Source organism: Schistocerca cancellata, chromosome 8 (assembly GCF_023864275.1).
Source record: "Schistocerca cancellata isolate TAMUIC-IGC-003103 chromosome 8, iqSchCanc2.1, whole genome shotgun sequence".
NCBI lineage: Eukaryota > Metazoa > Arthropoda > Insecta > Orthoptera > Acrididae > Schistocerca > Schistocerca cancellata.
The window spans coordinates 68,194,625-68,219,844 of NC_064633.1; the positions used below are offsets into that span (position 1 = coordinate 68,194,625).

The following is a 25,220-nucleotide window of genomic DNA, read 5'->3' on the forward strand; positions in this document are numbered from 1 at the left end:
ACTGTAAGTAGCCGTCGCCGCATATGAAGTGGCGGTTCACCAGCCTCTGCACAGAGGCTTGGTATGGGGCTAGTTCGGAATGCCCCAGTGGCCAACCGAAGCCCTTCATGGTGCACAACATCCAACAACTTTAAGTAAGGAGGGAGGGAGGGAGGGAGGAGGCAGGGGATTCTCCCATCTTCTTGTTCCTTTCCTCCTATCAAGAGTGAGAGGAAGTATGGTTGGGAAGACAGCAAGTCACAGCAGTGTTACGATCTGAAAGAGAATGAGTGGCTTTGAGGCTCGTAGAGTGTGGGTTCCGCATCTGACCTGAAGATGCTGGGGAGTGGGGTTCCTAGAGGGAGTCCCATTCATGGAGGGTGCCGGAGAAGACTATTTCTTCTCTGGCTGAGGAGAATAAGTGATTCTGAGAGGGGAGGGAACTGGAACTGTCAGGAGGAAGGAAGGGAAGGTAGACAGAGTGGAGGGGGAGGGGGAGGAGGAGGAAAGGAAGCAATAGAAGCAATGATAGATATTAGAGACAGCGAGTGGAGATGACCGAATTTCTCTCAGGCCTCATAGTAGGACAGACAGTCGAGAGTTTTGAATTCCTGGCCTTCCATTTCTTTTTATAGATCGGACAATCCGGCACATGAAGTGAACGTGGGCTGGGACGATTCATGCACTTTGACAGTGTGGTGCAAGGACTCACTACATGGGCAAGGCAGCCGCAAACAAGATTTGTCTCACAAGAGACATTGGAAATACTGAGACATGTCACAATGGTAAACCATAAGTTCGACTTTTCCAGAAGGGTACCCTCTCGAAAGCCAGGATGAAGTGTTCGTATCAATGCGACTGTCCTCACGACGTCTCTGGACTCGCCAGACGAAATGAATGGTGTGCCATTCCAGATTAATCCCAAGTTTCTTGTCAAACTGGAGATCCCTTTGAAAAATAATGTCTTAGATCATATCCAAAACAATCTACTATGTGCATGTACCTCTCATGTACTTATCATGCCTGATATCCGTTTCATAATAAATGGATTTGAACACGCCACAAACTCTCCTGAAGTTACATGTCTGTCATCACACTGTGTTAGTAAACAAGGAAATACTTACATTTGAACAGATGTAAATGTAACTACACCAAATACTCTTCACAGCTCCTTTCCACTCACATCCCATCACAAATATAAAAAACCACAGCCCAACAACAAACCAGGGAAGCACGACCAGGTTGTAGTGACATGCGTGCAAACCATTTCATATCAACAATAGCAAACATCCATACAGCTAGGCTTGGCTCGGCAGGCTGCAGCCATGTCCAGGTGACTGTGATGGACAGAGAGAGGAAGGGATGAGGGATGCCAGAACAGTGGTGGTTGGCAGTTACCTAGCAATGAGATAGGGGTGAACATTGAGTGCGGCACTGCATCGAGCCAAGCAGAAGGCAAGCCACCACTGTCGCTCGGCTGTTCGCATACGTACAATGCAGCGGGGGTCCTAACTCACTGCCATGATTCCCCAAAATCAAATATGGTACCATGCCTTTTCCAAGTTTTTTGACAAAATAAAAAAATTCCCCGAGTCCTCCATAACAAAAAAAATTCCTCAAGTTGTCTCTGTTTTCTAGAATGCTGGACACCCTATGTTTGTATAAAAGGATGCATTCTCCATCCAGGAGGTCTGTTCTGTTCTGGTTGTAACTTGGTGTTCATAATAAGCATTCTTTCAGTGCTAAGTGTTTTACTTCTTTTGCAACCCTGCTTTCGGATTTGGACTAGATTGTGACTGAAATGACAGTCTTCTTTCTCTGTGCCTGTTTGCCAGTCAATGCTTCCTCTATGTGGTGAGTAGGAATCCATTCATTTCAAACATTCATTTATAGCACTTTTAGAATTGGAAAAATTCTTGTCAACATTGCCTGGAATACACTCTGAAATTCTGAAGTTATGGAGGATACAATACGGATATTGGTAATGTGTAAAGTAACTAGCCTACAGTAAAGTTCTAAGAGTCTAAGGCCCAACTCACAAAGAAAAAAATGTGGCACACACATCAGAGGGCGGGGGGGGGGGGGGGGGGGGGCATTTCAAGCCATCTCCATGTTAACAAATGGAGCAATTCACATGAAGGTGATGTGTGCTGGAGACATCATCACTTTGTGGTCAATGCCAAATCTGTTTGAAGCCACGAGTGGTACACCGAAGTGATGTGAGGTGAGGCTGAGACATTCAGATGGTGTGCTGTTGTTTTCATTAATTTGAAGTCATTCAATGTGCCATGTAGTTAGTTTCTCAATAAAACTTACTTTCCAAATAAAATATTAGAAACTACTGTTTAGTGATTAGTGTGTGTTTCCCACTATGCAATCTCTCTCATTCAATTTTGAGGAAACCAAAAAGGATTTTACTGCACCTTATAGTCCAACATTACAGCTTGATAGTGAAATGGTTTTATTTTCATTATTGCCCAAAGTCACTGTGATACTCTGCAAATTTGTAAACCACCACGTATATTTTGGAAAGTTTGCAGTGAAGAATGAAGTCGCCGGCCAGTTTTCATTTGACAGCTTTCAGGTCGACAGCTACATAACAAACATAGCTAACATATCAAAATTGTTTCTAGCAGTGAAAAGAGAGCAATTCATCTTTTCAGTACCAAGTAAATAAGTGATGTATTTTGATATTTGGCCAAGATAAGATACAACGTGTCACACACAATGTTACGGCCACACGCTATGAGGATTTGTGGCTTTTGTTTCACTTTTATATGTGGTTTACGAAGTTAGTTATACTCACATTGTAAGTTAATGCTGCATTAAGAGTTATTTTCATTTCAAAATCAGAGTCAGACAATTGCAAATACAGTGGCAGAGTTAGCTATATGGTATGTTGTATATGTAAATTTTTCTTGTCTACATTAACAGTTTCATTCACAAAACATTCAATAACTATTTTCATTCGCACATTGTCGAACAAATGGTGTGTGTTCCGACGAGCAATGAATGAGAAATGGGATTTTGCAACTGATATAACTAAAGTATTCTACGTCCTGTATGTTCTATGCTTACCTATTTTATGCTTACATATTTGGCCTTTCTTGATGCAGGCAGCACATATTGGGTAAAATGCCATTTTGCATATTTTTGCAACATTTATTTTACAATTACTCATGTTACCTTTGAAGAAATACCACTATTTTTTTTATTTTCTTGGATGAACAACACTGAGTCTGTGCAGTTACAATGTTGTGCTGATTGAACACACTGCTGGGATACTGCAGAAATAGAATCCTTATTTTGAGAAGTACAAAAAGGCAGGCCAAAACAGACAATGTTGGCTGCAATACAAATCTGCACAAGCAACAGCAGAAGAAGATATGGAAAAATTTAACACTATTTGTGTTGCAATTACACTGAACATGTACAATCAGTATTACATTTTCTGTCCTGAACCAATCAGTTTTGCCAGACAGACATGCAGATTCACTATTCACTTGGTACTTGCTCACAGAAATCCCATTTTGCAGCTGAGATATGTATTCATATGTCAAGTAAGGCTTTCTTCTTGGCACTTTTTACTGGTAGAATTTTATCACACAAGCTACAGCAAACTGTAATGTTTGCTAGCGGCAGATCTTTGCCAGTACCTCTCACCTTGTTCATGAAACACTTTGACTAGTCCATGGTTGCTGGGTGTTATGGCTTCCCCTTCCCCTCAGTGTAGTACAGTTGTCAGATGAAATGAGCAGGCAGACAAGCTCAGTTATTTAGCCAGAGATACTCAGTTTTTTGTTTGAGCCTCTGTGAAACTTGTGGTCTAGTGCATTAAGATCACTGAAATCCTCTTGTTCCATCTTGAGCAGAGGGAATCTATTGCACTTGGCATTGGCAATGACTGGAATCCAGTTTTCTGTGTGAAATGACATTTTCTTCTTGTCTATAGGGACAAAATTTCTATTACAAGGTAAGAAACAATGCTCTGTGATAAGAAATTTCTGTCTAAATCGGTGGAATACTTATTTTGAACACCTCTCTCAAAACCAGCAATGCTTAGGCTTATGTTCAAAAAAAAAGAAAAAAAAGGAGTCATCATCGAAGTATTCCAGTTTTGTTGCTTTTCTCTGAATTCTGTCCTTCACTTCTCTTAATGCAATACAGGAACACTTTTGAGACATTCTGTAAAAGGGATGGAAACATGTGGAATACATGACCAGTTCTTTCGTTATGCTGAATGTGCCATATTTCTCCCCTTTTTTCAATCATAACAGGTGTAACCAATATTTTCTTTGCAGCTCCACAGTTACAAAAGACCCAGTGCCTAAATATCTTCGTCTGATGAAGAAGACATCCTGATCATTCATAGCACGAGTGACCCTCGTCCCTCTGACAGCAATTCACATTGAAGTGGCGCTATGTCCTGTCTGCACCACATTCCTGACTGCTAAGTTGTTACTCACCATATAGCGGAGATGCTGAGTCGCGATAGGCACAACACAAAGATTCACACAATTATAGCTTTCAGCCATTAAGGCCTTTGTCAGCAACAGACACACATACACACAAGCTTGCGCAAACACAACACACAACTGTTTCATAAAATGATGAGAATGATGTACTTACCTAAAATAATTTCATTTATGTGATTTATGAGGAAATTGAGAAATTCATGAGCATCTTGTTGCATGTAGTTGTCAAACTCTTCTGCAAAGAAAATATTGAAACAGAAATCATTCAGAAACAAACATACTGATATTATTGTAGTAATTTTTGTACAATTCCAAGGCTCACCTTTTTCTTTCCTCAACCTAGCAATAAATTTCTTTGGTGCAATAGAACCCACTTTTTTCTTCTGAGTGGCGATACTGTAGAATAAATCAGCTAGACATGTCAGAAGGGTTTCCTTGGTCCTTTTGTTCTTTGCTTTGTATTCTAAAACTTTGTCCCTAAATGGCTTGCAGAAATACAATGCTTGTAAAACAGAATTGCTGTAGCAAGTATTGCCAAACTAGAAAAAAAAAATTTAAAAAATAGTGACCATGTTGTGAACATTACTTTCAAAATTTCTTAACATACACAGCAAAGTATTAAGTTTCCATTAGTCTACTCATGCTCAATAAATATGTGACAATCTCTGTTGTAAATGTTACTCAACAAACCGGTAGTATCTACACACCAATGAGAAAAAAAAAGCAAACAAAATCTGTTTTCATGAATGATTAATATAATTTTAATTCACAGTTACAGAACTGAGCAATACATAATAAATTTATAAAATTACAATAGAGTAACAATGAGATCATAGATTCCCCACCTTACTTGTTACAATTTAATCTGATTATAATAGTTTGATACTGTAATCATTCCAATGGAATAGATTTGCTTCTGCAGACAATAACCAAGATCTGAGTGTTTTTATCCTCTACAGCTCACTTTAGCATCCTACTTCAATAATGTGTGTGAATTCCTAAGAGACCAAACTGCTGAGGTTATGTGTCCCTAGAATTACACACCACTTAAACTAACTCATGCTAAGAACACCACACACACACCCATGCCTGAGGGAGGACTCGAACCTCTGGCGGGAGGGGCCGCATGACATGGAACCTCAAACTGCGCAGCTGCCACTCCTTGTCAGTGATTTCCATATATTCCTTTCCTTGCCAAGTCTGCAGAGAACCATTTCTTACCTTATGTGTCCACATAATTTTCAACATTTTTCTCTAGCACCACATCCCAAATGCTTCAATTCTATTCTGTTCCAGTTTTCCCACTGTCCATGTTTCATTACCATACAATACTGTGCCCTAAACATACATTCTCCAAATTTTTCTGCTGAAATTAAGACCTATGTATGATACCAGTATACTTCTCTTGGTCAGGATTGCCTTTTTTTGCCAGAGCTAGTGTACTTTTTATGTGCTCCTAGCTGTCTAAATAGCATAATTCCATAACATCATCTACTTTGTAATCACCAATCCTGATATTAAGTTTCTTGCTGTTCTCATTTCTGCTACTTCTCATTGCTTTCATCTTTCTTTAACTAACTCTCAATCCATATTGTGCACTCATCAGATTGTCCCTCCTACTCAAATATCTTTTCATCTTTAATTTTCATCCCACTCTTGAATCTTTCTTTTATTTCTGTCACTGCATCTTCAACGTATAGATTGAACAACAGAGATGAAAGACTACACCTTGGCCTTATACCCTTTTTAACACATGCACTTCATTCTTGGTCTTCCTCTCTCATTCTTCCCTCTTGGCTCTTGAACATACTGCATATTACCCATCTTTCCCTATAGTTTAGCTGTATTTTCTCAGGATTTCAAACATTTTGTACTGTTTTACATTGTTGAATACTTTTTCTAAGTCAACAAATCCTATGAACGTCTTGATTTTTTTTTTCCTTCGGTCTTGCTTTCATTATCAACTGCAACTTCAGAACTGCCTGTCTAGCACTTTTACCTTTCTTAAAGCCAAACTCATGGCAGATAACAGATCCTCAATGTCCTTTTCCATTTTTCTCTACATTACTCTTGTAAGCAACTTGGGTGCACGAGCAGTTAAGGTGACTGTGCAATAATTCTTGCACTTGTCAGCTCTTGCTATCATTGGAATTGTGTGGGCGGTGTTTTTTCAAAAGTCTGGCAGTATATTGCCTGCCTCATATGTTCTACACTACAGAGTGACTAGTCATTCTGTCACCACTGCCTCCAACGATTTTAGAGATTCTGACAGAATGTCATCTCCCCTTCCGCCTTATTTGACCATAAGTTGTCCAAAGCTCTCTTAAATTCTGATTCAAGTACTGGATCCCCTACCTCATCCCTGTCAACTCCTGTTTCTTCTTCAATTGTGTCATCAGACAAGTCTTCTCCCTCATAGAGGCCTTCAAATGTACTCTTTCCACCTATCTGCTCTCTCATTTGCATCAATAGTGGAATTACCATTGCATTCTGAATGTTACTGCCCTTACTATTAATTTCACTGAAGGCTATTTTGGCTTTTCTATATGCCAAGTCAATCTTTCCAACCATCATTTCTTTTTAGATTTCTTCACATTTCTTGGGCGACCATTTCCACTTAGCTTCCCTGCACTTTCTATTTATTTTATTCCTAAGTGACTCATCTTCCTGAATTTTCCTGAGTATTTTTGTACTTATTTCTCTCGTTGATCAACTGAAATACTACTTCTGGTGTCCATGGTTTCATTGCAGTTACCTCCTTTGTAACTATGTTTTTCTTTCTAACATATGTGATTGCCCTTTTTAAACACGTCCACTCCTCTTCAACTGAACTGACTATTGAGCTATTCTTTATCGCAGTATCTACAGTCTCAGACAATTTCATTCCTTAGGATTTCTGTATCCTACTTCTTTGGATACCAATTCTTCCTGACAAGTTTCTAAAACTTCAGCCTATTCTTCATCATTACCAAATTGTGATCCAAGTCTGTATCTGCTCCAGGGTATGCATTGAAATCCAATATCTGATTTCGGAATCTCTGCCTGACCATGATTTAATCTAACTGAATCTTCCGGTACTCTGACCTTCTCCAAGTGTACCTCTTCCTTTTGTGTCCTTGAACAAAGGATTCACTATTACTAACCAATACTTAACGCAGACCTCAGTCTTTCTCCCCTCTAATTCCTACTACCAAGCCAATATTCTCCCATAAACTTTCTTCTACTTATTCCACTACAACTGCATTCTAATCCTCCACGACTATTATTCAGCTCCCTTTTCCTACTAATTCACCCACTCAATATCCTTGTATATTTTCTCTGTCTCTTCATCTTCTGCTTGCAACACCAGCATGTGTACCTGCATTATTGTTGTCAGTGTTGGCTTGCTGTGAGTTCTGATGAGAATAACCCTATCATATAGCTGTTCCCAGTAATTTACCATCTGCCCTACCCTCCATAATGACTCCTACTCCTGTTATACAATTTGCTGCTGCTGTTTATATTACCTTATTCTTGACTGACCAGAAATCCTTATCTTCTTCCCACTTCACTTCACTGACATCCACTACATCTAGACTGAGCCTTAGGTTTTCCCTTTTGTGATTTTCTAGCTTCTCTACCACATTCACACTTCTGACATTTCAAACCCTGACTCTTAGAACAGTATTCTATCGTTGGTTATTCAACCTTTTTCTCATTGTCACTTCCCCCTTGGCAGCCCCTTCAGAGATCCGAATGGGATACTAGTCAGAATCTTTTGCCAACGGAGAGATCATCACAATACTTTTTCAGTTACAGGCCTAATGTCGTATGGATACAAATTGTCTAATGCAGCAATTTCCATTGCCTTCTGCATCCTCATGCCACTGATCATTGCTGATTCTTCTGGCTTTTAGGGACAGTTACCCATCCCAAGGGCAAGAAAGTGCCCTGACTGTCTATCAGCCCCTCTGCCATCTTTGACAAGGCCATTGGCAGAACAAGAGTGACTTCTTATGCCACAAGTCTTCAGGCACCCTTGCTGATAATTTTTACTTAAAATTTAGGCAGTAACAAGGTTGGAACATAGGACTGAGGGCACTTTGATTACTATTCAAATATGCTACACTAGGCAAAGGGCCCATGTAATGCCAACAGCTGTAGGTGACTACAATATCATGGATATAACATCGATTTCTGATGCCTGCCTCGATGTTAAATGGACAATTTGCCCCCCCCCCCCCCTTTTTTTGCAAAGCAAATTCACTCTGTGTCACTGTGTAGAAAACTGGTTTTGAATCTTAAGTGGACTGAATTTTCATTATGAAGGTCGTGTTACTTAAATTGAAGATAAATGGTTTAATTGCCACAGTTTGATAAAGTAACAATACATTTTATGCAAGTAATTTGGGGGTCAGGAAGACCACTCACCAAATATGAGAAGCATTGTGACGCCAAGTGACAGACACAAAAGAGCACGATAGCTTTGCTAACTTTCAGAAGAAATCAACTGAAGGTGTGTGTGTGTGTGTGTGTGTGTGTGTGTGTGTGTGAGAGAGAGAGTGAGAGAGAGAGAGAGAGAGATGGGGTGGGAGGGAGATGGCAATTCACTGAGAGGTCTCATTTACTCTTCCTTTACTGTAGTTAAAGATATATCTTTATATCCGTCTACGAAAGCATGAACTTCCGGGAGGCGAAAAAGTTGCACACAATGAACCAATGTTACCACATAGTCATTCATTTCCAAACAAAATAACCGATTGCTTGTGTATGCAAGACTCCACTATCAACGACTGATGATACTGGTCAAAGCTGATTCATGCACTTTCTGAGCTTGGCTGTTTTATAATAACTTTCTTCATAACTACATCACTTAGTTGAATCCTTGAACTATCTGGGTTTCTGCTGCTATGTATACTTAGAGATAATAAGTCGATTAAGCAAAACAGAAGTTTTTTTTTGCAGTGTAGGCACATTCTTGGGTCAGAGACTAAATTTATTTCAATAATACTATGATGGACTTATCTAATGTTCAAAAACATATACAAGGATGACAATGGATCAGTTCAATGCCTTCCTTTCTTTTCTTGGTTCTTTAACAATAACAACAACAACATGAACATGTGTCTTTCTGCCCCCCCCCCCCCCCCCCACCCTGCTCCTCCTCCGTCAATTGGTGTCAAGTACTACTTTCAACTGTATGCGTTTACACCATTAATTATGACACAAAAAATAATAAATTGAGTTTGCAGTTGACACAGTGTAAGATGATCCCGGACAGCTTGTAGCATTGTTGCCTGCTTTCAATTGCGAAGCTGCAAGTGAAAACAGCAGCCGCCTACAGGACTGGGACATCATTGGGGCATTTACAGAATTGTGTTCCGTTATTGGTTGAGGTATGTCCATGAAGCTGCCATGCCAAGCCCATTGCAAATATCAACTTAGGCTGATGCCTACAGGAGGCTGTCTGCTAAGAAATTCTTAAAAGACTTAAGTTTGATATCTGGTGAACAGAACAGTACAGGGCTGAAAGAAAACTGCATTTTTAAAAAGCTGCCAAATGTACAATTGCAAAAAGCTTATGGCCTTGGAATGGAATATTGCAGGAGTAGGTCTAATAGTGAGAAAGACGATACTAATGTAAGTAAATTCCAATGAAGAGCACAGTGAATGAATTATCACAGTTGTAACCCAGTATAGTACTACAAGTAACCATACCTACTAACTCTCAGATGATACAGAGATTGGAAAATTGTACAATAAGATAAAAGAAATTATTCAGGTTATTAAGAGAGATGGAAATTTGTTTATGATGGGAGAATTCAACAGAAGAAAAAGAAAGAAGAAAACATGACCTGGGTAAAAGGAATGGTAAACTGCCTGATAGAATTTTGCACAGAGCACAATTTAATTGTTGCGAACGATTCTCTCTTCCAGGAGGAACCACTTTATCATAGTACTGTCCATGTGGGCAGGTGAGTTTGTGACAGGTCTCTGCAGAGGATCCAGGCAAAAGGTGCCTCCCAGCACCCCATCTGATTTATGTTGCGCTCCATCCCTATTATTATCCATCTCCACATTCCCTTCCTTCACATACTTCACCAGCACAGGTGGTGTGCAAGATCAATAGAAAAATGCATCAACTCTGGCATCGATGAAGCAGGGCAGGGCCATACCAATTCACAAGCCCATTCTGACAGAGGAGGAGGGTATGTCACTGGACAGTAAGTCTTGAGTGTTATACTTATGTTGAATAGATACATCCACTAAAAGTTTTTGGCATACATCACATCTGTGTGTGAAGGCAGTATATCCTATCCCCTTTTAAGAAGGGTGATGGTGGATGACAGATGCCTTAAAACTGGTCCTTTCAGCTAATGTACGGTAGCCCCAACAGAAGAGAGCTCGGTCCTCCAGGTTGGCGGTTGATCACTGGATTGACAACCACACACCAGAAAAATTTATCCAAGTTAAAAAGGGACAATTACAGTGGATAACACATTAGAGGATAGATGTAGTGGCATTGCAGTAAACTAAATGGCTAGCTAAAGATGGCTGCACAGCAGGTAGGAAAGTTATAATATTCTATGGATGATGATGATGAAAACACATACCCAGTCCCCGGTCAGAGAAAATCCCCAACCCGACCCAGAATCTACGCCGGGACCCTGTGGTCCAGAGGCAGCTACGCTAACCCCTAAACCACGAGCTGCGAAAATATTCTATGGAAGAAGATCCGAAAGAAAATTTGGGATGGTTTTTGCCCTCAGTAAGAACATGGCAAACAAAATGGAGTTCAAAACTATGAGCAAGTGTCTGTCATTTCAGTCAACCAGAAAAGCTATAATGTGACCATCAATGTTCATGGCCAGATTGAGTGCAAAACATGCCAAAACAGAGATTTATGAATTCTTGAAAAGGAACACACATGTACTTCTTAGGTGCGTTTAACACAAAAGTGTAAAACTAAACTATCTATTCTCTGAGCACAGGAAAGTACAGGTTGCACAAAAAAACCGACAATAACATCTTAAGAGCGTTAACATCTACCACTTCAGCAAATATGGTTATCAGTTCAACAACAGTCCTCATACGAAAATTCACTTAGGAACATGATGCTCACCGGGCAGAAAAATTGTGGAAGAAGTCTCTACATGGTCAGACTCAGAATACAAATGCATCTTTCAACAATCTCATATGGACTCTCACAATAAAAAATGTTTTTGTTGGGAGGAAGACTAAAATGAGGGAGTCTGTGACACTGTTACTGCTTTTAATGATGGCAACATTGGTAGTGTGAAAGTGCTATAGCATACAGCAATTATTCCTGGAGTAATCTGCAAAGAAATTCCTTGGATGAATGAGGTTCACATTGATAAAGCACAGAATGCAACAGAAATAGCCATTATGGAGTCCAGAAGGGAAAAAAGAACAAGATCAATGGAAAATTATCAAAATGGGTGATAACAGTATGGTACAGGGTGCTCCCAAGTGAAAAAAAAAGGTGGCAAGTAAGGTTTACTCATTTTAAACATTAGACACTGTTTCAGAAAATTTACATTTTCAGTTGCATTATCCCCTAAATCTCGAAATCCCTTTGAGCAGAGTATTCAAATTTTCAGGGATTTGCAACATAGATATACTGAGTCTACTGAACTAAAATAAAAACATAATGTTAAGTACAGTTAAAATTATTTTGAAGAAAATACAAAAAATTATACAAAATGTTAACCACATAATTAAAAATATTATTCCTCCTGAATCCCTGGCTGAAATGCAATGATTTTAGTTCAGCACATTAAGAACATAACATGTAATGGGGTGCACAAGTTTCATGTCCACTGCTATATTCGTTTCTGAAATACAAGGAATCTGAGTAACAAATTTTAACATTGTCAATACAGGGTGTACATAAGTCCGGGAACACTTTCAATTCTTTATTGCACAAGAACTAAACATTGTACAGATGTCATACATATTGCATTTTGAAGAAAAACTCTGAAAGGTGTTTACAAACATTCAATATACGCACCATGAGTGACCTGGCAGACGTCAATACGGTAATCAAATTATCAAATTCTTGCCATCCCCATCCCACCATGGCATCGTCAACTGTGGCAGTTGCTACTCATATTCTCTCCTGGAGCTCTGCTACATCACATGGTCATGTGTTAGAGGCAGTACGTACACCAGATCTTTAATGTGTCTCCACAGGAAAAAGTCACACATCTGGTGATCGAGGAGGCTATTTCATGAACTCCAACACAGAGAAAGCTTGCTCCACACCTTAATTTGCCATGTTTGCGACTAGTGCTCACTAATTACGAAACTATGCTGTGGTGGTATACATGGAAAAAAAAAAAAAAAAAAAAAAAAAAAAAAAAAACTTTCAGGGTTTCTCTTCAAAATGACATATGTACGATATCTGTACAATATTTGGTTCTTGTGCAAAAAATAATTGAAAGTGTTCCTGGACTTTATGTACACCCTACATAGGTAGGGCTTCCCTCAATGCATGGAGTCAGTGCATAAGTGGCAAAAATGGAAACACGACTAAGGACACTGAGTCAAGTGATGGAAAAGTTATTTCAGTGAGCTACTCAACTACCTTAACCCAGAGCTAAGTTTTAGTGAAAACCAAGAAATAACAAATTAGACAAATATTGACGACACGGAGAAAAACACAGCGAAAGCCACACACAAGATGAAAGGCAATAAATCAGCAAGGGAAGATATGGTTTATACAGAAATGCTTAAGAATAGAGACCGAGCTTGCAAAGTCTTTCAGTTCCTTTGCAGACTGTGGCATTGCCAGACAGCTGGAGGACTGCAGTCATCTGTTCAATATACAAGAATGGAAGCAAGATGGACAGCTCTAACTACCATGGAATCGATCTACTTCACAGTTATTTTAGAAAAGCTAAAACCATTTGCAAATAATACATGTGAATATCAGACTGGACCCATCCATGCTGCTGAACTACTGACAATGTGTTTGCCATTTGGCAAATTAGTGAGGAATATTGGTGAAGAGATAGATATTAGTGAGCAAGAGTGAACAAGATGTTGGGAAGATATTAAAAAGAAAAAAAAAAATCACCATAGTAGCAAATATAGCAGAATACCACTCATAAAAAGCAAAACATATGCAAGTAAACTGAACTAAATATGCACAGGAACACTTCAAAGCTGATGAACCATTTAAAATCTATGGGTTCAAGTACCAGGGAAGTTCTAATCAAATATCCATTAACGTAAGTGAAAGAATTTCTGTTGGCCTTAGGAGACTAATAAACTTTCAGAGTTGTTCAAGTATAAAGGCATTTCAAATTCCACAAAAATGATCATGAACCAGCCCAATGTTTTACATCATCAAAAGAGTCAATGACCCCAATGGACAGGTCACATAATCCTTACACCAGAGACCCAACTTCCTATGAAGCTTCCGTTGTCCACCATCAGAACTAAATGAACCATGGGCAGATCAAGATACATATGGGAAGATGCGTAAGAAAGATGCAGAAGGTATGAATGCTGTCAACTGAGAGGACATAGCACCAGACTGATTAAAATGGAAATCTACTGTCAATGCAGTGGATGGTATACAGGGCCAGTGACCACTGGATAAGTAAATAAATTAAACAATGGAAAATCCAGGATGGAATAATGACAATATTATAAAAAGGACAGATTGCTACTTATCCTACAACAGAGATGTCGAGCCACAGATAGCCGCAACGAAACGTCTGGCAAACAAGTAAGCTTTTGACCAAAATGGTGTACATCCGAATCAGACAACCCCCCCCCCCCCTCCGCCCACACACACACAAACTCGTGCGCAAATGCATGTCGCACACATGATGACTTTCTCTGGCTGCTAGCCTCAGCAGCCAGAGAACCACACGTGTGTTGTCCAATTCAAACTAGGCTTTTTTGGCCAAAAGCTTACTTCTTTAACAGTCTTTTTGTTGTGCCATTCAGCGATTCAGCGTTTCTGCTATGCAAAGAGTAGCAATCTGTCCTTTTCGTAGACTGATGACCACAGATGTTAAGTCCCATAGTGCTCAGAGCCATTTGTCCTTTTCGTAAGTTAACATTACGTTTAATAAATGTGAAAGAAGGTTTTATGCTTAGAAATAATACGAGGACACTGGAAAGTTTCTTACAGAGGATGCTTCGTATTGCTACCATCACTAGTTGCTCAATAACATTGTTACAATGACTATTTTTCAGGTTTTGAGCCCCTGTAGGCTCTCCCTCAGATGGTGTGTATTTACAGGCACTTGATGCCAGGTGCAGCTAGTTGCTACAACTGTGGCAACATTATGGAAGTATGACTCTTCAAAATGATACGCTACACACGGGAGAGGAAAAAAAGCGCACAATTGCACTTGGATTCACAACTTTTGTACAAAACTATCAACTTCAGTGGCAAGACTGACACTTTGTGCTCATGTTAAATGCACTTCATCAACTCACTATAAGTCACCCTTGAAACTACTCTAGACCTTGGGCTATGCTCAGTTCAATATTTCACCGCAACTAAGATCACATATTCTCATTCTTTGGCATCAGCACTTCATACAATATACAAGCAAAATGAGCAGAGAACAGAATGCTGACAATCTCCAGTTGCACATCACACTCTACAACATCATATTATGAATCAAGACTGATGTTCATTACTGGTAGGCTCAACTCACCCCAACCTGCATACATCAAAATTAGATTATATAAAATACATAGAAAGCAAAGAAATTTTCAGAGACTTAGACATTAATGTAGTTTATCGCCACTACTACTCATTGTTTATTTTGACTAAATAATATAGGAAAGTAATGCATCCATTTGATTTATAAATTAACAAAAACATAGCTATGAACATTATTATTTGCAACTGATCACATACCATAGCTCTCATAGATTTCGTGACAGTTTTCAACAACGTCAACTGGAACCAACAAATTACAACTCTAGAACTGATTAAACTAAACTACAGAAAACAAAAGAATAAGACATAATATGTCACCATGCTTATTGAACATCTACATAGAATATGCAATAAATGGTACAAAGAATACTGTACAGGTATCAGAGTAAATGGTGAACAAATACAGATACTTAGGTTTGCAGATATGATTATGATAGCTCCAGATGAAAGAAATCTCCAAAGAATTTTAAAAGTTAGGGACATAGTACTGAGGGATGAGTACAAAACAAATTAATTCAGAATTACACAACTATTCATGTACTCCAAGGAGACAGTAGAAATTAAAACCAGAGGAAATAAAATAAGAACAAATAAGATCATATACATATTTCAAAAGTAAGACAACTCAAGATGGAAACAGTGATGACAACGTACAACAAAGAAAGAGAAGCACATGAGGAAAAAGTCAATTACGAGCTGCATTTGGAGTGTAACATGTTACAGGCGTGAAACATAGAAAATACACAAAAATGAAATGAAATCTCTGAGCATTTGAGGTATGGTACCAAAGACGTAGACAGATAAAGCCACCAAACAGGAAGTCAAGCAAAGCACTGGCAAAGGTTGTTTAGGAGAACAACAGACAGCAGAAGACACAAGTGGATTACTCACATAATCCAACACACTCAGTTTCTTGTAGATGTCCTAGAAGGAACATTACAAGGAAAGTTAACCTGAGGAAGATTGTGACAGTCATTCTTAATATAAGACACTGGTATACACGGTGCAAGAGTTTGTGACTAGGCAAAACTGAATAAGTTAGTTTCTCAAGCAGTCAAATGAATGACAATAATGAAGGTGAATTAATGCAAATAGCTGAAAACCAAGAAGGCTCACAAACATCTCACATAAACTTCAAAACATTCTCACAAGGTATAATATGACAATTTCAGATACTGAAACATATTCTACAGCTGTAATTTGGAGAAAACAGTATAATCTTTCTAGAAGGTAAAGGCCAATCAATGACAAAGTAAGAGAACAAGTAACTGACAAATGTGGGTACCCTATTTTTGCAATTTACAACCAAGTATACACACAGAGAGAAATTTAACAAAACATCATACAATAAATGAAATAGAATATTGAAAAGCAAAGTCTATCTTGAGCAAACTGATTAAAACAGAATGAACAGTGCATGGATGAGCTTCTTACATTATCTACCACAGCTTTTCAGGACAGAGTGATAACTGGATACTCAAGTAAACAATGGTATGTTTCTGAAATTGTATATGATGTTCCAGGTTACGTGGCATCAACATCTTATTATGAACATCATATTGTTAATGGATTGAACAGTTGTGTATGGTTGCACAATGGGAGATACTCAATACTTATACTGGATGACAATACAAAAAGGTGTTTTCTACATGTCTTACCCTGAATATTATGGAAAATGAATGCTTAGTAATATTTCATCCACATATAGGGTCAACGGAAGCATGCCATTACACCCATTGTCTTTGACCTGTGACATAATGGTGGTGGTGTTGTGCAGGACGTCACTGGGCCTCTGGTGGGGGATATGGACGTGCCGAGTTTAACGTGTGGTACTGGAGTCATTCGAGTTTGGGTTGTCATCTTGCTAACATGATTTTGAGTTTCAGTAGTTGGTGCAGTAACATGGGTTGTGGAAGTGTTTTCATGGAGTTACTAAGGTTTTTTTTTAACCTGAGTAATTTGGTGTTTGTTGTGCCAGAAACAAGTCTTACCTTTTTTATTAAGTTAACATGTGGGTGTTTTAGGAGATCTATTTAAATTTGGAGAGAGAGAGAGAGAGTGAGAGTGAGAGAGAGAGAGTGTGTGTGTGTGTGTGTGTGTGTGTGTGTGTGTGTGTGTGTGTGTGTGTGTGTGTGTGTGTTTGGAGGGGGGGGGGGGGGGGTTGCGTCGTGGGCGGTATTGCTGTGAATACGAGATATTTGGGAATTTTCCTCCACTTTTCAGAGTTGTAGGTGTGTGGTTTTGTTGGTGTAGTGGAACATTATAATTTTAATTGTTTCTGGGTATTATTTGTTTTCAAATGGTGCAGTGCTTTTTTTATTATTGTTTATTTAGCTTTCTCCCATCCTAAAGCTCCACTTTTCCATGGTTGCCTGTTTTTTATTTTCGGGGTAAGACATTGTGTCATTTTTATTTTTGTTCATGTTTGTTGGCAAGTGTATAGAGTGACATCATTGTTGCCGTATTGTATACACTGGAACTGGCTGTTTCTGCCATACTGATGAAGTCATAGGTCAAAGTAAATGGGTGGAATCAGATGGTTCTGTGCCTATGTATAATAACTGCTATGGCCTAAAATCCTACTTGATACGGAGACATTTCTTAAAGAGCTCAAGAAAGTGAAATGGAATTTACATAACAAAAGGGCAGGAGAATCAAGTTCTACATTGGAATGAAGCATGTGTTCAGACTGCATTAGGAGGGCAGAGGAATGCAACTATAGTCTTGTTTAAGAAAGAAGTCCAGCATTCAAGTTATTCATGGAAACCTTACCCTGGGTGCCTAAACTTGGATTTGAAGTCCTGTTCTACATATACATCAGAACATACACTCTTTAAACCACTGTGAAGTGCATGGCAGAGGTATTTTACATGGTACCATGTTAGGGCTTCTTCCTTCATACTACCATGTATGGAGTGCAGAAAGAACAGCTATGTAAGTGCTCTGTGTGTGCATAATGAGTCTAATATTGTCATCACAGTCTCTACATGAGAGATAGTTATGGGACTGCAAAATATCTCAAAATTATTCACTTAATAATGGTTCTCAAAATTTGTAAGCAGGCTTTTGCAAGATAATTGGTATATGTCAGAACAATAGCTAGTTCATGTTCAACATTTCTGTGACACTCTCCCCTGGTTCAAACAAACTTACAGCCATTCATCCCACTCGTCTTCATATATACTCAATGTAGCATGTTAGATCTAATTGGTATGGGTCCCACACACTTCAGCAACATTCTAAGATGGGACACTCAGGTGATTTGTAAGCAGTATCCTATCAATGAACTGGAATAAGAGTTCACTGTATTATGAAGAGGGTCATTGTGGTCATTACACACAGTGATGTATCAGACACAACAAATTGGCCAACACATGAGAAATACTAGTGCATCCACTGCAGATGGGCTCAAGAGGCAAAGTAATGTGTCCACCTCCACATTTACATAGCGAAATACTAGATTTCTAGAAAGAGTGAGCCATTTTCAAGTAATACACATATACAATGGGTGATTAATATATCCATAAGGAGCTTATACACTCCATTCAATTTTAATTTGAAATGAAAGTGCAAAGTTTTTATTCATGGATAAACGGAATACCTGCCACATTTGACACCAACAAATTGAGAATTGTCATCTTCCCAATTTAAATGGGGAGTCAGTTACAGGTTCTGTATATTATCTTACACTGTTAACATGAGGTGCCAAATGAACTTAAGTGTTCGGTTACCGACAAATATAACCTAAAGCGTTGTGTTCCAAAAAAACTATCAGCTAAGGGAAAAATTTCTCATCGAAATGTAATTAATATTTGCTATTCAGGTCATCTACAAGCTCTTGTCAGAACAACCTTTTTGAATGCGAAAAAAAGAAAAAAAAAAGTGTCGGCAGAGATTACATCAATCTGAGGAAAAAATTGTTGTATGCGCAAGTAATGACGTAATCGATAAACTGCGACAACAACTTTGGAGGTTAATGTAAACATGCTCATGCAGCTCAGATTAACGAGCTAAATACTGTGTTTATTCTATCAATATGTCTAACACACCTAACAATGAGACAAAACAGACGTTCATTCCTCATACATCAGTGTCAAGCCAAGAATGATCAATGTCAGAAATCGGTATGATGGTACTCACATTAACCAATCCGAAGTAGTGTTCATTCGGTGGGAACTGATCTGATCCAATATCTCGTTCTAGCTGCGAAATGTTTGCACCCTATACAACAAAATGTAAAACAATTAAACATATTATTGTGTTACTGACAGATAAATGACAGGTGTACAGCACACGCGTTCCTCAATAAGGTTCACGATTGTAACACGACGTGTTCCTTGCAGGCAAACTATAATTTTAAAAACCCGAAATAACAGCAATAGATTATATTAGCTTACCATTATGGGCACTACAGTAATCACATTGTAGCGAACTACGTTGGACTTTCGCCCAATTCTGCCATGTTTTATCGTAACTTCTGAAACGCCATCTACGACATCCTGAATTTTGTCCACACAAGCGTCTGTACACAGGCGCTGGCGAGAAGGGAGTGTGAGTCGTGTAACAAATTTAACTGTAAATCAGTTTGGGTGCTGCATTACTTGAGAAAATCACTGTTCCCAATAAAAAATATGTGTAACAAGTGCAGCAGGCCCAACATTAAGCACATAACAACACGTATCGTTTATTATCTTAATAAAGCTGACCGCCTTATCAGAGCGGTAGTCAGCTGTTTGTTAAGTACAGTGCATGGTATATAAACATTCAGACGAAAAGGAAATAAGTTCAAACATAGACAGCTGGTTACATATTATTGATTTAAATATTGATAGGTCATTGCGTGTAAAGTGCAAAGGAACGTTATCTTGCTCCCTAAATAATCATGTGACTGTATGACAGATGCGCTGTAACAGAGATTACCGTCACATCCTATAGTGAAAGCAAGAAGGATGTCTCCGGTTACATTTTTCTTACTCCCGGTTTTCGCCGCAACGTGCTTCGCTGTAAATACAATTACAAGAATAGATCCAGTTAACAAGCTGCCAATTGTGATAAATACTTGGGGATTCACAAATGCTACAGCAAAAGGTACTAAACATTAAATGCTAATCTTACTTTACACAGTGATCGCGTTGAACTGCCGGTTAGTTAAATTTTCAGTCTAATAGAATAAGTTGATAGCAAAATTCCCCCCGTAAGATTTTCGTTCTGGTCATTTTACGTTGCAATTAGTGAGAGAGACCCTTGTCGTGATTTCGACAGACTTTGCTACAAATCGAAGTAGATAACAGTGACATGTATGGAATTGTGTTAATTATAAATGCATTGAGAACAACACTTGTTTACGTGCTTTACATATTCTCCTAATGAGTTCGAGGCAAGTTGAAATAGCCTAATAGTAACACGCCTCTTTTATTAGATGTTTCAATATTAACTGCACTTACTACAACTTTGTTTCCCGAGCAGATCATGATTAGTGGAAATACTGTGTCTCATCTGTTACTGTAGTGCTAGTGTTGCACTTATATTTACCTTTCCTGACCATGACATCTTGTTACACCTCTATTAGGCATATTTTGCTAATTTCTTTCTGTTTAGATCTTTTGTGAACTATTGATTCAGGTGCTATATTTCATCACTGCATAACTTCTTTCACCGAATGTATTACTGTCTAGGAATGTTATTGTCCTCATACTTCAATATTAAGTTGTCTTTCATTAGAGGGTTGTTGTAGTCTTAGTGTCACTTGGCCTCTCACACTGTGTCATTCTAAAAGAGTTGCTTTAATTAATGGCAAATTTGTACATCATTCTTCTGAAAAAGGAAAACAACCAATAAAGATAGTGCTGTTCTATGCTCATAACCTCATAGTCTGTTATTCATAACTGCCTGTACTTTGTACATCCTAAGCGATAAATGCTTTACATCAAACAACCGTTGATTACATAGGACCCATGTAAAATGTAGGACAGTATATCAAACACTGGTAAATTTCACAGGATTGTATACGATTTTTTTTTAAATTTAATTCAGTTAAAAGGTAGAGGGCACACAATTTTCAGTTTTCGATTAATGTAAGGCAATGCATCAAACTGATACGTGGTCAATGTAATCACTTAGAGAATTAAACCATAACTGAGGAGAATCTTTTCTAATTTGTTTAAAAATTTTATCTTTACATTCTTACTTGCTGGTGTAGGCTGGCAGTGCATTGTAAAGCTAAACATTTGTGTGGTTTGCATGCCTATGTGTTTGAGTATTTTTGCTCACTCCATAAGAAGGGCTGTGCTGTTTCAGATGTTGTAATTGTGATAGTCAGCATTTGTCTGAAAATCTTATTGAATATAGTATATCTGCCTACCACTGTACTGTGCAAATCAGCATGAATTACATGGTAGAGATTTCTTCTCATTGTACTACATATTAAGATTTCTTCCCATTCCATTTGTATATGAAGAGTGAGAAGAATGATTGCTTAAATGCCTCACTGCATATAGTACTCAGTTTAATCTTATCTTCAGGGATACTACAAGAATGATTTGTAAGGGATTGTACTGTATTCCTAAAATCCTACTTAATGATGGCTATTGAAACATTGTGATAGACATACCTAGGACTGTTTGCCACCCATCTTCAGGTGTCTGGCAGCTTGGGTTTTTCAGCATTTCTTAGATCCTCTCCTGTGGGTCAAACAAAACTTCAACCAGTCATCCTGCCCTTCTTTGTATACATTCAATGTACCCTGTGAACCCTATTCGATCTTGGTCGCACATATTTCAGCAGTATCCTAGTGTATGTGGCATGAGCGTTTTGTAAGCAGTCTTCTTTGTGGGCTGATTGTATGTTTCCAGTATCTTACAAATGAACGAAAGTTTTCCATCTCCTTTATCTATGACTTAGACGATGTGACCATTCATTTCATTTCCTGTTTTTCAGCAGTTTTGCAGAAGGATTACTTTGGAGCACTTGTCATCACACTTTTATCATGTGTGAATAACAAGACTTTGGCTGCATTATCCAAAGTCTCTATGTCATTTACTATATAAATGGTAAATAGTATATACACTCTGTGTAAGACCTGGTTGTTGTCAGGAGAGTGCTCTTCTTTGATGAAAAAAAATCTATCTTTTTTTTATGATGAGTAGTGGCCCCCCTAAAAGTTTTAATCCTTGCATTGCAAGGGACTGGGAATTGCTGCAGTATCTTTATCATGACACATTCTGTGCTGCATACGTTTGAGATAAAATGTGCAGAATAGTGTTTCTGTACAAGGTAAGTCATATGACTTATATAATCCTTCATCATCATGAATTGCAAATTATTTTGTAAATTGTAACTCCCTCCCCCATTGAAGAACATCTGTCTGAAATTTCACAAAAATCTCTAGCCCACAATTGTTGCCCTCCCCATGTGAACTTGGGTTTGGAGAACTTGCACTTCATGAGCTGGGGGTGTTTAGTGCAGCTAGTCCTCTATTATTGTATACCATTGGTGTGATTCAGTGACCACCAATCTGTTCAATAGTGGAGCATTGGATCTTCGCTTAACCATGCGGATTATTTGGAGACCTGTACAAAAAAAACTTCTTAAGCTGGAGGTGAGCCTCATGCTTATGAGGTAGATAGCTATTTGAGAGAAATCAGTTGATGGCAGGCAGTCTCTGGAGCACCTGCTGTAGTGCAGCTGCTTTACCTGCATCTTAACTCTGCACAGTGAAAGAAGAGCCCTGAGAATTGACAATGTTATTTCTAACTTTCAAGCACAAGGTGCAAAAGATTGTCACCAATATTCTGGATGCCATAGTTGCCTACAACTGTGGCAATAGTGCTGCGTTGCCATAAAAATGTTAAGAAAATATTGATATGTAAATGGTCCCAGGAGTTGCGTGAAACAACTGTGATGCTGCCGTTCTAACCAGCAATGGTCTTCTCTTTCTGTACAGCCTATAGATATGCCAGGCTCCCTCTAGGTCAACAGATAACTCCCTAGTTCCACATGAGATTTGAAATGGCAGCTTCTAAATCAAGATCCCAACCTTCTAGTAAAATGGTAAAATGGGTGAATCAGTGAATGGCATTAACTTCCAACCAAACAAGAGCACACTAGAAATCAATCCTGTGTGTTAATCACAAGTAGAGAGGAGAAGAAATTTGAGAGCTGCTCTCCTTCCCCTCAAGGAGGACTGTATTCGGGTCACAGTGGAAGCTGTTATTAATGTTTCCTTGATCTTCTTATGTGTGTTTTACTGTTGAGTCAACATAACAAAACTTCTTTTGGTATTCTTCCTTCTTGCTTTCTGTTCAGGTACAAGAGGCACAATTTTTTAATTTTTTTAAAACTTTATTTTGTTGTTGTCGTTGATGATCCTATCTTATATATTAAAAATATTCAGTTCTCTCCACAAAACATTAGTTTTGAATTTATTTTTGTGCAGCATTTCTCAGCCCTCAGATACATGTACCTATTTAGTATTCATCAACCTCATTTGCTTCCTCATTTTTCTAGATAATGACTCTCCTTTTTACACCCATAAAAGATTAGACAGATAGCAGTAGGTGAAGCCAGGAAACTTGATGAATGTGCTAGAGTGGGTGAGAATTACAGTCATGAAGTTGCATGATGCAGAGCCATCATTGTTCTAGATGCAGTGGAGCTATAGAAAGAGTGGGTGTGTGAAATTTTTATTGAATTTAGGTAACGAAAGGAGATGAAAATTTAATAGTCATGGGTGACTGGAATTCAACAGTAGGAAAAGTAAGAGAAGGAAACGTAGTAGGTGAATATGGATTGGGGCTAAGAAATGAAAGAGGAAGCCACCTGGTAGAATTTTGTACAGAGCATAACTTAATCATAGCTAACACTTGGTTCAAGAATCATGCAAGAAGGTTGTATACATGGAAGAACCCTGGAGATACCAGAAGCTTTGAGATAGATTAAATAATGGTAAGACAGAGATTTAGGAACCAGATTTTAAATTGTAAGACATTTCCAGGGGCAGATGTGGACTCTGACCACAATCTATTGCTTATGAACTGTAGATTAAAACTGAAGAAACTGCAAAATGGTGGGAATTTAAGGAGATGGGACCTGGATAAACTGAAAGAACCAGGGGTTGTACAGAGTTTCAGGAAGAGCACAAGGGAACAATTGACAGGAATGGAGGAAAGAAATACAGTAGAAGAAGAATGGATAGCTTTGAGGAATGAAATAGTGAAGGTACCAGAGGATGAAGGAGGTAAAAAGACGAGGGCTATTAGAAATCTGTGGGTAACAGAAGAGATACTGAATTTAATTGATGAAAGGAGAAAATACAAAAATGCATTAAGTGAAGCAGGCAAAAAGGAATACAAATGTCTCAAAAACAAGATCGACAGGAAGTGCAAAATGACTAAGCAGGGATGACTAGAGGACAAATGTAAGGATGTAGAGGCTTATCTCACGAGGGATAAGATAGATACTGCCTACAGGAAAATTAAAGAGACCTTTGGAGAAAAGAGAACCACTTGCATGAATATAAAGAGCTCAGATGGAAACCCAGTTCTAAGTAAAGAAGGGAAAGCAGAAAGGTGGAAGGAGTATATAGAGGGTCTATACAAGGGCGATGGTCTTGAGGACAATATTATGGAAATGGAAGAGGAGGTAGATGAAGATAAAATGGGAGATATGATACTGCGTGAAGAGTTTGACAGAGCACTGAAAGACCTGAGTCGAAACAAGGCCCCGGGAGTAGACAACATTCCATTAGAACTACTGACGGCCTTGGGAGAGCCAGTCCTGACAAAACTCTACCATCTGGTGAGAAAGATGTATGAGACAGGCAAAATTCCCTCAGACTTCAAGAAGAATATAATAATTCCAGTCCCAAAGAAAGCAGGTGTTGACAGATGTGAAAATTACTGAACTATCCGTTTAATAAGTCACAGCTGCAAAATACTAACGCGAATTCTTTACAGATGAATGGAAAAACTGGTAGAAGCCGACCTCAGGGAAGATCAGTTTGGATTCCGTAGAAATGTTGGAACACGTGAGACAATACTGACCCTACAACTTATCTTAGAAGAAAGATTAAGGAAAGG

General features: G+C 38.6%; 2 protein-coding genes across 3 annotated transcripts in view; one reads left to right on the forward strand and one right to left on the reverse strand.

Annotated features, from left to right (window-relative positions):
- The window catches only part of LOC126094475 (ubiquitin carboxyl-terminal hydrolase 46), a 98,945-nt gene extending 79,184 nt beyond the window's left edge, over positions 1 to 19,761 (reverse strand). For both annotated transcript variants that reach the window (XM_049908867.1, XM_049908866.1), the window contains exons 1-4: positions 19,542 to 19,761; positions 19,285 to 19,365; positions 4,777 to 4,993; positions 4,609 to 4,689 (exon numbers count right to left, since the gene is read on the reverse strand). In XM_049908867.1, coding sequence (XP_049764824.1) covers positions 4,609 to 4,689; positions 4,777 to 4,993; positions 19,285 to 19,365; positions 19,542 to 19,544 — 382 coding nt within the window. In that variant the 5' untranslated portion in view covers positions 19,545 to 19,761. The remainder of the gene's footprint in view (positions 1 to 4,608; positions 4,690 to 4,776; positions 4,994 to 19,284; positions 19,366 to 19,541) is intronic.
- Positions 19,762 to 19,903: 142 nt separating this feature from the next.
- The window catches only part of LOC126094476 (N(4)-(Beta-N-acetylglucosaminyl)-L-asparaginase-like), a 151,752-nt gene continuing 146,435 nt past the window's right edge, over positions 19,904 to 25,220 (forward strand). Inside the window, exon 1 of the mRNA XM_049908868.1 lies at positions 19,904 to 20,232. Coding sequence (XP_049764825.1) covers positions 20,094 to 20,232 — 139 coding nt within the window. The 5' untranslated portion in view covers positions 19,904 to 20,093. The remainder of the gene's footprint in view (positions 20,233 to 25,220) is intronic.